The sequence below is a fragment of the Stenella coeruleoalba genome, assembly GCF_951394435.1.
Source record: "Stenella coeruleoalba genome assembly, chromosome: 1".
Taxonomy (NCBI): Eukaryota; Metazoa; Chordata; class Mammalia; order Artiodactyla; family Delphinidae; genus Stenella; species Stenella coeruleoalba.
In genome coordinates, this window is record NC_137169.1 from 132,473,404 (window position 1) to 132,486,534 (window position 13,131).

A 13,131-nucleotide genomic window follows, 5' to 3' on the forward strand; every position below is an offset into this window, starting at 1 on the left:
ATCCAACGATGGATTTAACATAGCTAACAAAGATACACGTAGAGTATGAAATTTAGTAAGTGCAACTGTCATTTGGGCAAAAGGAACACAAAAGTAGATAGTGACAAAAAGCAAGAAGTAAGGAAAGCACACCATATTCATACTTTATTACTACAGACTTTTTAGAATTTGGCCCAGTTAGGTTCTGGGCTTTGTCAATAGAGAGAGAAACCTAATCAGTTAGCCAGGATCCATAAGAAAAAACAATCAACCTGATTAAAAGAAGCACAACTACGACTTGTGCTAAACTTCCAAGATATGTATCCTGTCTCCTAAGTAAGATACTGCTGAACAACGCTCTTCAACACAACAATTAATTTCAGACATTTGAGTCTTATGACATCCCTCAAATTAAGCCAATGATGTAAAACCAAAACTAATTCTACCTGTAATAAAACAATGTCGTCTAGGAGTGCAAGCTCTATCATTGCAAGCACATACTATTACTTGCTCAACAAATGTTAGTGTCCAATCCCACCCTCCCTATTACATTCTCTCCATCTAGAAATATCAACGTGTTATTTAAATTCATCTGAATACCGCCCAATACAAACAGCCCCAAACCTACTTTTCTAGCCTCTGTTTCCACTTTTCCTCTAAATCAATATATTTCAAACCACACACCACTTATCAATCGTTGTACTGTGAAATATAATATATGAGTCACAACCTGGTATTTCTTTATGATATATAAGAACAAAAAATAGAATGCACTGCATTCAATAAGAATAAATTTTTTAATGTTATGTACATGTGTGTATTTACATATGCACACAGAATAACAGTAAATGAAAATGATGGTATTGGTGTGATACACTGCTGTGAAAGTTTGAAATCTACTATTCTAAGCACTCCTTTCTCACTACTTGCTTCACTGAATGGCTGTCAAAACATTTCCTTTCCAGCTCTCATGCCTTTAACCACACAGTTCCCTCATCCTGGAACACCAAACCCACCATTTCACCCTCAGAATTCCTAACCATTCCTTAAAGCTTATTCATTTGTTCATTCACTTATTCAAGAAAAATCTGTAGCATGTCTATATGCCAAACACACGGCCATGAAACCTTTCCTAACACCCCCAGGTAGAAGTGACTGCTCTTTTAAGAGCGGGAATGAGATTCTTATCAAGTTATGTCTTATCTCCTCTACTCTCATCGAGGTAACCTCCTCTGAGGCACCGACCCAGCTCCTCACAATTTTTCCTAGTTCTCAGATTGAACAGCCTCGAGTACTCAGCCATTTTTTAAAGAAAAACCAATCAGTTAAAAACCCAATCAGCCCCTAGCTCTTATGGGCGGGGCAGAGGGCTCCTAACCTCTTCTAGTTTGGCACTGCCCAAATCAAGTTCTTTTCCCCAAACTCTTAAAAGTTGTTTTTAAAACCCAATCAAATGCAATTCTGTCTGGGCAAATTCCTTCTGGAAGAGAAAAAACACAGAAAACTCAGAATGATTTCTCCATCAACATTTCACAAAGCTAATTAAATCGTAAGCCCTCGAGGACAAAAGATAAAAAATAAAAAAATTAAAACCAACCAACTAAACTTCCCCTAGCTTTTCATCAACTCTTCCTAAAGCACACTGCTCCCACTCAATCAAACAAAATGAGTATGGAAGTTCTGGCCCAGGTTTCCAGCTATCCAAATGAAACACCACTGAGAGAGACATCACTCAAAAGGCCCCCAACGATGATCAGACATCTCTCTCTCTCTCTTTCCGTAATACATATGTATATATCTATATTCTTTTTCAGAGTCTTTTCCCATTTACTTTTCCCATTACTCCACTTCAGCAGTAACCTTCTCCCTGAGGAAACTCCTGCCTTCACCTCCAACAGATTCTGACTACTCTTCCAAAGTCACCGAATCTCTTTCCCGTCCTAACTTCAGAGTTGGTTCCCTTCTCTCTGCTTGAGGGAATCGGGAAAGGAGAAAGAACAGATCAGGAGCTGCAAGGGGCCAGCAGAGACAGTTACAGAGCAGCCGCGTAGAGAAAGGAACAACTAAAGAACAAAAAAGAGACTTCTGGGCACCCGGCGGTGCGATTCTTTCTACACCTATGCACGCAGCCAGCACTCGGCACACACGGGCAGAAACAAACCGCCACAGCACCCTCCCCCGACGCTCAGAGGATGGACCGCTGCAGACAGCTCTCCTCCAGCTCCCTCCTCACCTACAAGTGCAACTTCTACTCCTGGGAAAACTTTTTCTCCGGAGCACCGGTTTTCCTCCATCCCCAAAGGGAACGGGGGGAGGGGTTCGGAAAGAGGGGGCCCGGGGGCGCCCAACTCTGCCCCGCCGCCCCCCGCTCCCGGCCGCGCCGGACTCACCCCCAAACCACGTAGTTGGTCTTCACATTCTTGGGCCAGGAGAACTCGCCGAAGATCACTTCGTCCCCTTTCACCACAATCTCCTTCTTCTGAATGTTGTACTGTCGCAGGACGCTGAGCACGTCCGCCATCTTCGCCCCCCTCGCTGCCGCCCGCCCCGGGCTCCGCCGCCGCCGCCGCGCCCGCCGCCCTCTTCGCCTGTCGCCTCAACCCCCGCCTCGGCCGCCGCCGCCGCCGCCGCCGCCGCCGCGAGCCAACTGCAGCCGCACTGGCAGCGGTCCGCGCCTACGACAGCAGCTGAGGAACGAGCCACCCAGGCCGCCGAGGACCCCGCGCTAGCAGGCAAGGCCCCGCCGCGGACTGCCCGCGGAGAACGCCTGATCTCGCGACGCCAGGGCCCCCAGTGCCGCCGCCCGCCGCCAGGAGGCGCCGCGCCCGCCCGGGAAACGCCCCTCCCAGACTCCCACTCGGCGCGGGGCCGAATCCCGTCCCGAAACTCGGAGCGCGGGGACGCCGTGCCCACGTACGGCGCACGTACAGGGCGCATTGCCCGGCGCACGCGCGCGGAGCACGTAACTCATCCTCGCCCTCCCGCCCCGCGCGGCGCGTACGCGGCAGGCGACAGGTGCGCGCGCACCTGCGTGGAGGGTCTGAAACCTCCATCTCTAGAGGGCGCACTGGGTGCTCCGCGACCCACCTGGAGTGTGGCCAGTGGCTCTCGGGTCTCTCCTTTAGTCAGGATGGAGTTTGGCGAGAGATTTGCAGAACTGGGATTACCTTCCCAGCTAGATCGGACCCGCCTAGCAAATGGCCTCTAGGTCTTAGTGATTAAGCCCCCTTTGAAGGGACGGGTTTGGCGGGGGGTTGTTTTGGGGGTTGTTTTTTATTACGTGTTTTTGGTGGACTCGCATAGTGGAAAAGACCGCGTCCAGTGGAGATCAATCCCGGGCACTGGTGTTTGTTAGCTGCCTTTTGACCTTGGGCAAGTTACACACCTTCTCACAGCATCAATTGGTTAATGGAGAAAATGGAATTAGTATAAGAAGGTGAAAGCACCTAGCAAATCATCTAAATATCATAAATGTTGGATCTTCCCCCTCAATTCCTTGGGTGGTGACTTTTTCCATCCTGTCCCCTTCTCCCCGCGAACCCCAAAGGGCTACATTTAAATGGCTCCTTTCCAAGATGCTGATAGGAAAGTTAGAGAACACGAACTCAATTTATTGATAGAAATTCAATATACTGTGGCCTGTTTACCTTAATTGAAACATATCCCATAGGCCATTTTTTTAAATTTCTCTTACTATAAGCAGAAAGGAAAAGAAGGCAACTTTGTGATTGACATAACCAAATTCTGTTACCTGCTTTGAAAAGACTCGATTCTCGTTAACTGCCTTACAGAGACATACATAGAAGAATGTGGTTCATTTTTTTCTTCTTTTTTATTGCGGTACGCGGGCCTCTCACTGCTGTGGCCTCTCCCGTTGCGGAGCACAGGTTCCGGACGCGCAGGCTCAGCGGCCATGGCTCACGGGCCCAGCCGCTCCGCGGCATGTGGGATCTTCCCGGACCGGGGCACGAACCCGTGTCCCCTGCATCGGCAGGCGGACTCTCAACCACTGCGCCACCAGGGAAGCCTGTGGTTCATTTTTCTATACACTCTCTAGCCATTTTGCAACTGAATTTGAGAAATTTTGGATATTCTGCAAATGTTCCCATTACTATCGTATTTTCCTAAACTTCACCCCAAACACTCAGGTTAAAAAGAACGTTTTTTATTTATCCCCAGCACTATCTACTCTATTTATACTTGTATCAGAGCACCCAGTACTACTTGACTGCCTCCCCTACAAAACTAAATGACAATAGACCTGTGTCATCCTATCAGAGTGTCTTGTACATTATTTGCCACGTTGTTGGCCCCTTAAAAAAATGTTAAATCAATAAATGTATAGATGAGTTCAAGGAAGTCAAAGGGCCGCCAGGGAAGCCCTAGCCACTGTTTTCAATAATAAAATCCTTCATTTCTGATCCAGGAATCTCATGTCTTTTGTCATCATCTATGAAACTGATACAAATTAACTTGTCAGCTTTCAAGTACAATAAAATCTCAGACCCTTCCCAGTCCTTGACCAGGAGTTGGCAAAATTTTCTGTTAAGGGTTGAATAATAAATATTTTAGCGCTTGTGGGACATATATGGTCTCTGTTACATATTCTTCTTCGTTTGTTTTTTTGATTTGAAACAATCCTTCAATTTACAAAAATCACTTGTAGGGCTTCCCTGGTGGCACAGTGGTTGAGGGCCCGCCTGCCGATGCAGGGGACACGGGTTCGTGCCCCGGTCCGGGAAGATCCCACATGCTGTGAAGCGGCTGGGCCCGTGAGCCATGGTCGCTGAGCCTGAGCGTCCGGAGCCTGTGCTCCGCAACGGGAGAGGCTGCAACAGTGAGAGGCCCGTGTACCGCAAAAAAAAAAAAAAAAAAAAAAAAAAATCACTTGTAGCTTTCAGGCCACAGATGGGATTTGGTCTGAGTTTGCTGGCTGTTGTTCTTGATACATTTATTGGTCAAACAAAGTTGGGCTTTTTGACTGTTTGCTATAAGGAAGACCATACATTATGTGTATCTGTGCAGTATCTCTGTAAGAGGGTGTTAGGATTATTATAGGCTTTGGGACTGGTGTTAGGTAATTTGGGGAAACACTTAAGGATGTGGAGCTTTGCTCTTCTTTGGATCCTGTCAGGAAGCAAAGGTAAACTTATGACTGTGTATCTTAATTTTCTCCAAAGCAGGGATTGCCAAACTTTTTCTGTAAATAGCTAGATGGAAAATATTTTAGGCTTTGCAGGTGAACTATGGTCTCTCTCACATATTGTTCTTTATTTTTATTTTCTTTTATTTTTTTACTTTTTAAAAATGTTAAAAACCGTTCTTTGCTCAAAGGCTGTATGAGAACAGTCAAGGTCCAGATGCAACCTTATCTCGAAGGTGAGAGGAATGAAGTGAGGCTGAAACTGTAACTAGCAAACTGTGATGACCCCAGTAGTGGTCATTTTAGGATGTGTGTTCAGATATGATTCCTGGGCTTCCCTGGTGGCACAGTGGTTGAGAGTCTGCCTGCCGATGCAGGGGACACGGGTTCGTGCCCCGGTCCGGGAAGATCCCACATGCCGCAGAGCGGCTGGGCCCGTGAGCCATGGCCACTGAGCCTGCATGTCCGGAGCCTGTGCTCCGCAACGGGAGAGGCCACAACAGTGAGAGGCCCGTGTACCACAAAAAAAAATAAAAAAAAAAAGATATGATTCCTGAGTGGTCTTGTTTTGTCTTGATCCATCATGGTCACAGAGTGATCTGAAGTTGGTGCCCTGTGAAATTATTTATATTTAACAGGAGAATATCATGGCCTTGCTTTTGGTATGGATGCAGATCCTGGATGTCAAAGACAGCCTTTCTCTTTGTCTGTGAGTGGACAGAGGGCTAGACTGACTTCTTTCACTACCATTGCCTTGACAGTGCCCACCTCAGGTGCCCTCTTAGATTTACACAAATCTAACAAACAGGTGAACAGGTCTTTGTTCTGTGCTTGGCCCTCATATCATAGTGGAAAGTTGGTGATATTGGAATTGGAGAGACTTGGGATCAAACTGCAAGTCTGTCACCAATAAGTGTAGCCTTGGTCATGTTACTTGCCCTTCCTTTTTTCATTACTAGTTAGAGATAAAAATATTCCATTGTGGGCTCTGGTTTCAGACTACTTGGATTAAAAGCCCAACCTATCAACTGTATAACTCTAGACAAGTTACTTAAACTTTTGGTGCTTTGGGTTCTTTATATGTAAAATGAAAGGTAAGAACATACCTGCTTCATAAGGTGACTAAGAACAGTAAATGAAAAAATATGTAAAGTACAGATGATCCTTGAACAACACAGGTTTGAACTGCATGCGTCCACTTATGTATGGATTTATTTTTTCAATAGTAAATACTACAGGGCTTCCCTGGTGGCGCAGTGGTTAAGAATCCGCCTGCCAATGCACGGGACACGGGTTTGAGCCCTGGTCTGGGAAGATCCCACATGCCGCGGAGCAACTAAGTTCCCCACGCCACAACTACTGAAGCCCGTGTGCCTACAGCCCGTGCTCCACAAGAGAAGCCACCACAATGAGAAGCCTGCGTACCGCAACGAAGAGTAGCCCCCTCTCACCGCAACTGGAGAAAGCCCACGTGCAGCAATGAAGACCCAACGCAGACAAAATTAATAAATAAATAATAAAAAATAAATAAATTTATTTTTTTTTAAATAGTAAATACTACAGTACTACACGATCTGAAGTTGGTTGGGTTCTCGGAGGCAGAACCTTGGATACAGAGGAACCAAGTTTACGGAGAGCCAACTATGACTTACTTGCAGGGATGTCTGATTGTGAAGCGCCCCTAACCCCAGCATTGTTCAAGGGTCAGCTGGAGTTCCCAAGTAAGCTGTTGTTTGCCGAATGAGTTTCTATATGTGAATCACTCACATGCAGTATCTGACACATCAGTAAATGTGAGTTATTTTCCGCTCTTCAAAGTGCTGTTTGCTAACCTCCTTAGCACCCTGGAGAGTGTCAGGCACCTTGATCTCTGTTACTCAGTGGAGGGTTGAAGGGAAGACAACGGTAGCCTTCTATAGGCCTCAGGTCCCTTCCTTCTAGCTCAGACCTGCAGCACTGCTGGGGAATTCTCTGTTCTCCTTCACCTTCCCCTTTACCTTCTTTCTTCTTCCTTTCACCTCAGTTGTCCAGATCACCTGGTCCTGCTCCATCCACAACTTCATAGTCAGTCTCTTTGTCAGTCACTTCTAATCTGATTTCTGCTACTACCACGACCATTCATGAGAGTTTGTTCCTTGAAAGGTAACAATATCTTTCGTCTTGCAAATCAAAGTATCTGTAAGTTCTCACTCCTTCACTAATGTCCTTTTTTGCTACTATTGACTCTGCCCTCTCTTCAGAAAACTTTTTCCGTCCATAATTCTGCCTACATTGTCTTGCGTGGATTCCAAGAAAGGATAAAAATACAATTCAAGGAAAAAGAAAAGGGTTACAAAAGCCTCTCTATGTTCTTTGCCTCTTGTTTGCAGAAAAGCTGAAGTCTCCCAGGCTTCCCAAGGTCACAAAGGAGCAGACTCGAGCAGTTAATGTCCTAATGATTAGGACAATAGAGTCATAGATTCGGTGTCTGATGCACATTCTGAGTTGTTTTACAAGTACTATAACTACCACCAGAGGACATGACATAAGCTGCTCCAACTTGAGCAGTACTGAATCTATGGCCAGCACAATTCCAAGAACTGGCCTCAAGAGCATGGGAATAAAATTATTGCTCATAATAATCTGTATCTTTGTGGGCATCAAAATAATTGTAGCTTTCTCTGCCCATATATGTAAGCTGGCAACTTAAATCGTCAGCAAAGAGATGCTACAGACCAATGTTGACATCTTCCACTTGAAAAAATGGTGCCCTATGTCAGCATGAAGGAGTTACAGAAGATGGACCTTTGCCCCAACCCTATAGAAATGGAATGATGTTTGACAGTGGGGAATTGAAAGCGGCTCTTCTGCCCCTTTCCTGTTTGCCCACTTCTGTTCCTCTCTAACCTTCAAAGAACCTAATTATAAGAATGAGATCACTAGGCAATTTAACCTAACTCCTGACTTATGCTCTCCTGAAGCACGCCATGCCTTGCCTAACCTGTCAATTCTCTTCCTGGATAGAAAGAAGTGAGAATGAAGAATTAAATAATTAAAGAATGATTAGCTCTTTCCCCACAAAGGCCTCCTAAGGAATCCTGCAGGCAGATCATGTGGGCAAGATAACGTCTGAAAAGAGAGTCAGCCAGTCTGCATACAGAGGAGAATGATACAGAACCCAACCTCCTGCCTTGATGATTCACTGAGATTCTTTCCCCCATTTTTCCCTTTAAAAACTATCATGACTGAGCAGAATCTTCGGAGTTGGTTTCTGGACACGAGTCCACCTTCTCCCCAGATTGCTGGCTTTTCTAATTAAAGCACCTTGCCTTTCTAGTGACACTTGCCTCTCGGATTATTGACTTTTGAGCAGCGAGCAGCTGAACCGGAGTTCAGTAGCAATACAAGTTCAGCCTCCTCTTAAGGAAAGAAATAGGACAGGGCAAAGCAATAGTGACCTCTATGGAGATAGAGAGAAAAGACAACATTTCAGAATGCAAAGGTTAGGAAACATCTATCACAAAATGCTGTTTGTTCGACACCAGATGGCAATCAGAGGTATTAATTTGTCTAGTGCAAGGCTTATAGACTACCCGAGATCTTTTCTTTTTTCATTTGAGGTATGGCTGATTTACAATATTATGAAAGTTTCAGGTGTACAATGTAGTGATTCACAATTGTTAATGTTATACTCCATTTATAGTTACTATAAAATATTGGTTATATTCCCTGTGCTGTACAACATATCCTTATAGCTTATCTATTTATACATAGTAGTTTGTACCTCTTATCCTCAACCCCTACCTTGCCCCTCCCCGCTTCCCCCTCCCCATCGGTAACCAAAACTTTGGTCCTCTATATCTGTAAAGCCACCCAAGATTTTAAAAACAATTTGCTCACACTTCAAAAGAAAATATTTTTGTTATTGTCATTCCCAGTCTATTGACCCAGAGACTTAAGAACACACATATAGGGATTTAGAAATGATATAGAAGTTAATAAGTGCTTGACAAAAAATAAAAGCTAAATAAATATTTTCATTAGAGTCCACTGGATGCTAATTCTTCAGCAAATTGAAGTGGTAGAGGTACCACATTCTTTAACAAAAGTTTCCCTAATCCATGATATAATTTTCATTTCCTTCATAAGTATGTCCAGGGCATACTTGGTTAAGGAATTCCAAGTCTTCCATATAGCTATAAAATCCTCCCTATCTGGTTTTCTTTCCCCTGTTCTCTGGGCTCAGAGCATTTAAATATCTTTCAGTTTGACACTTAAAAATTCTGAATAAATCTTGACATAATTCTTTCCCATCTTACTATGCTGGTGGATATTCTAATCTACCTCTCCAAGGTATTTTCTTATTCATTTCATTCGTGAATTAGGAACCTGAACTAGTTTAAGAACTTAAATAACATTTGACATCCCCATTCATTATGGCTTATCCCTGGGTTCTTCCAAAAAGATCACATAGGTCCTTGTGGTATCAAAAAATATATATATATATTTGGCTTTTGTCCCCGGTTTGGTTCCTGGCACAGAGCTCCTAAAACTCTTGGAATTTCCTGAGTGGTTGAAGTGTTTCCCCCCAAACACACATCTCAATGGAAGGGACAAGTTTGAGTCCCACCAAGTCAGTGATCCAATCAGCCACGCCCATGCAATGGAACTTTGATACCAACTCTGGAATGACAAGATTTCGGGGAGCTTCCGGGCTGGTAAACAGGTTGATTTGCTGGGAGGTTGGTGCTCCTGGCGAGAGTGCTGGACTTCTGCACCCAACCTTCCCTCAGCCACTCCCCAGGCATCGCTTCTATTGACCTGTTCCTGGTTTGTATCCTTCAGAATAAAACTGTTTTTTGTAAGTACAGTGCTTTCCTGCATTTCGTTTGTTTGTTTAGTCAATTATTGAACTTGAGGTGAGGTCGTAGTAACACCCAAATTTGTAGCTGGCCAGGCAGAAGTGTGGGCAGCCTGGACACCCCCTTTGTGGCTGGTGTCTGAAGTGGAAGCAGTCTTGTAGGACTGAGCCCTTGACGTTTGAGGTCTGTGCCACCTCCGCGTAATTAGTGCCAGAATTAAATTGAAATGTAGAACATCCAGTTGATGTCAGAGCATTGGAAAACTGGGTGTTGTTTGAAAAAGCAGAGTCCTTTTCAAGCTTTCCTGTGAAATAATAATGTGTTGTACTTTTTGTACTTGTTGAATGAGAAACTCTATAATGCCCAAAAGCTTACAATGAATCTCAGTCATGGTTTTAAACTAACGTGGTTTTAGAGTTGCAGTCTATTTGGGAGAAAAACACAAGGGGGAGACATTGTTCAGGCTAAGACAATGCATGGGCACACATAAGTTTGTTTTTACCTTTTCAAATGGGAGTACTTACCAGTGATGTCAAAGTAAAAATATGACACATCTTTGTGAACCATGAACTATACACCGTTTACAACTTTACAGCGTTCAAAAATTTGTTGAAAAGATAGTGTTATCTCCTATGGGGCAGGAAACTTGTCTGTATCGTGCATCCAGAACAGAGGCTGACCGAATAAAGGATGAAGTAATATAGGAAAACAAATCCAGAAAATGACCATAATGCAAAATTCACAGGATTTTAACAAATACACAAGACTTCAGTGAAATATCAGGTTTTCTCTAGTCTGTGTTAGGTGTGGTAGGTTGAAAAATGGTCCTTCCCCCCAAAATGTGGAGGTCAAATCCCTGCAACCTGTGAATGTCACCTTATTTGGAAAACTGAGTCTGCAGATGTAATTTAGTGAAGGACCTAGAGATGAAATCATCCTGGATCTTTCAGCTGGGCTCTAAATCTAATCACAAGTGTCCTTATCAGAGAAGGAGACATGAAGAAGGAGGCAGAGATGTGGCCACAGCCAAGGAACACCTGGAGCACCAGGTGGAAGAGGAGGGACATGAATTCCCCCTTATAGTTGCCTCTAGAAGGAACACAGCGCTGCCAGATTTCGGACTTTTAGCCTCCAGAACTGTGAGAGAATAGATTTCTGTCCTTTAAGTCTGTGGGAATTTGCTACAACAGCCCTGAGACAACTAATACAATAGCTGATCCCTGAGGGCTCACAATCACGCTCTTTTTAAAGTTTCTTTGGAGGAAGCATTTTCCAAGGTTCCTAGATGTCTAAGGTCCACAGGTTGGACCCACTCTAGAGAACCTCTCAGAAGGCCCTTTCAAGTAGAAGATCTCATCATTTACTGATCTGAGCGACTTTCAACGCTAGGAAGCGGAAAACCCTGCTCTTGATGTCAAACACAATGTGTGAGCTTTAACTGACAATTTAAAGAATAAAAAACGAGTTTGAAAGAACATTCAAAGATATGTCGATTCTTTTAATTGATACTATGTTGAATCTTGAAAAAAAATTGTAGAACTCCTAAGGCTGTATTTACCAATATATTCTTGATCTACCTATACTGGCCATCCCCCATTATGTTCACACATAAATGAACAGCCCACATCTTCATGTATCATTGCAGACATCACAATTATGACCAAAAATCGACACTTCTGTAGCTACCCAAAGAAGTACAAAGCAGTTGAAGATGATGAATATATCATGCTTAATTCAGGCATAACACTTTTGTCTGAAGTACTCTCATTTGGGAACCCCTTTTTAAAAATCTGTCCAGTGAATTCTGTGCTTAACATAGGCCATCTATACTATATTAAAATTAAATTGTGACATGATTGTTTCACCTCACAATACACAATTGGAGACAATAAGGGAAAATTCTACAACAAAACAAAAATACAGTAAATTTCCTAAATAGCTGTCTTTTGATGAAAAAAATCCAAAAACACAAAACCACACAACATTGTAGATAACAACATATCTTCATTTTTAAATTTAATTTTGGATTTATGAAGAATGACTTTACACCTTTTGGGGTATTTGTTTTTGCAATCAATTTTCATCCTTTTATGAAGTAATGAAACATGGCCCACTTGAAAGTAGGGAAAGAACTCTCAGAACTAAATCTTAAATTTAGCTAATTGAGCATGAAGGATCAAAAAAGGTCTGAATTTTTCTAATAATTGTTTAGAATTTTAGACATACCATTTGACCTTTGACCTAAACAGATTTCAACGTCCTCAGTAAATAAAGGCCGACCCGCCTCTTCTTATACAGTCACGCACAAAGGGCTACTATTACCGTGACTGACACAATCCTGTCATTAGCAGCACTCAAAGCCATAGGGAACACTCCTAGGCTATTTTAAGTTTTATTTTCTAATTTTATTTTGAAAACACAATCTTTGTTTTCTTTGGAATGAACGTTCTAAATTGGATGGCTTTTTTTCTAAAATCCAATATTCGCATGATTTATATGAGTTCTCGATCAACGGCCGAATTTTGAGATGACACCTTTAGGCTCTGATTTCACCAACACAAAAACCTGTCCGATAGGAAGTTGCGCTGACGCTGCCTTCCTATGTAAACATCCCAGGCACTTTGATTCCGTGTCGAACACTCATTATTTTTCTTCTCCGTTTTGTCAGAATGTTGGCCACAATCCCCAAGAACTATCTCCACGTGCCTGTGAGCCTTCATGAGCGTCCCTAACCCTAAAAGGAACACGTGCGGGGCTTGGATGAACCTTGAGACCGGCAGGTGAGGCCTCAGCAAGGACTCCGACAACTGTTCCCAAGTGGGCGGGGACTCGCGGAACCCCGCTCTTCGAGCGCCCAGACAGGGAGGAGCCGCCGGCCGCGCAGAGAGACCGGCGCCCGCGCGGGCAGCCCGGAGGGGCGTGGCCGGCCGGCGGGGGCGGGGCGGGCTAGCAGGGGCCGGGCCGGTGGGCGGAGGCGGGTTCTGCGGGGTGGGGAGGGGCGGGGCCGTCGAACGGGGGTGGAACCGCGGGAGGAGGCGGGGCCGGTTAGAGGGGCAGGGACGATTAGAGGGGCAGGGCCGGCGGATGGCGGCGCCGGCAGCCCGGCGGGGCGGGGCCGGTGGGCGTGGGCGGGGGCGGGGGCGGGCTCGCCCGAGTCGCGGTCGCCGG

General features: G+C 44.6%; 1 protein-coding gene across 1 annotated transcript in view; it reads right to left on the bottom strand.

Moving 5' to 3' along the window:
- The window catches only part of CDC73 (cell division cycle 73), a 92,342-nt gene extending 89,669 nt beyond the window's left edge, over positions 1-2,673 (bottom strand). Inside the window, exon 1 of the mRNA XM_079921873.1 lies at positions 2,370-2,673. Coding sequence (XP_079777999.1) covers positions 2,370-2,500 — 131 coding nt within the window. The 5' untranslated portion in view covers positions 2,501-2,673. The remainder of the gene's footprint in view (positions 1-2,369) is intronic.
- Positions 2,674-13,131: the final 10,458 nt, after the last annotated feature.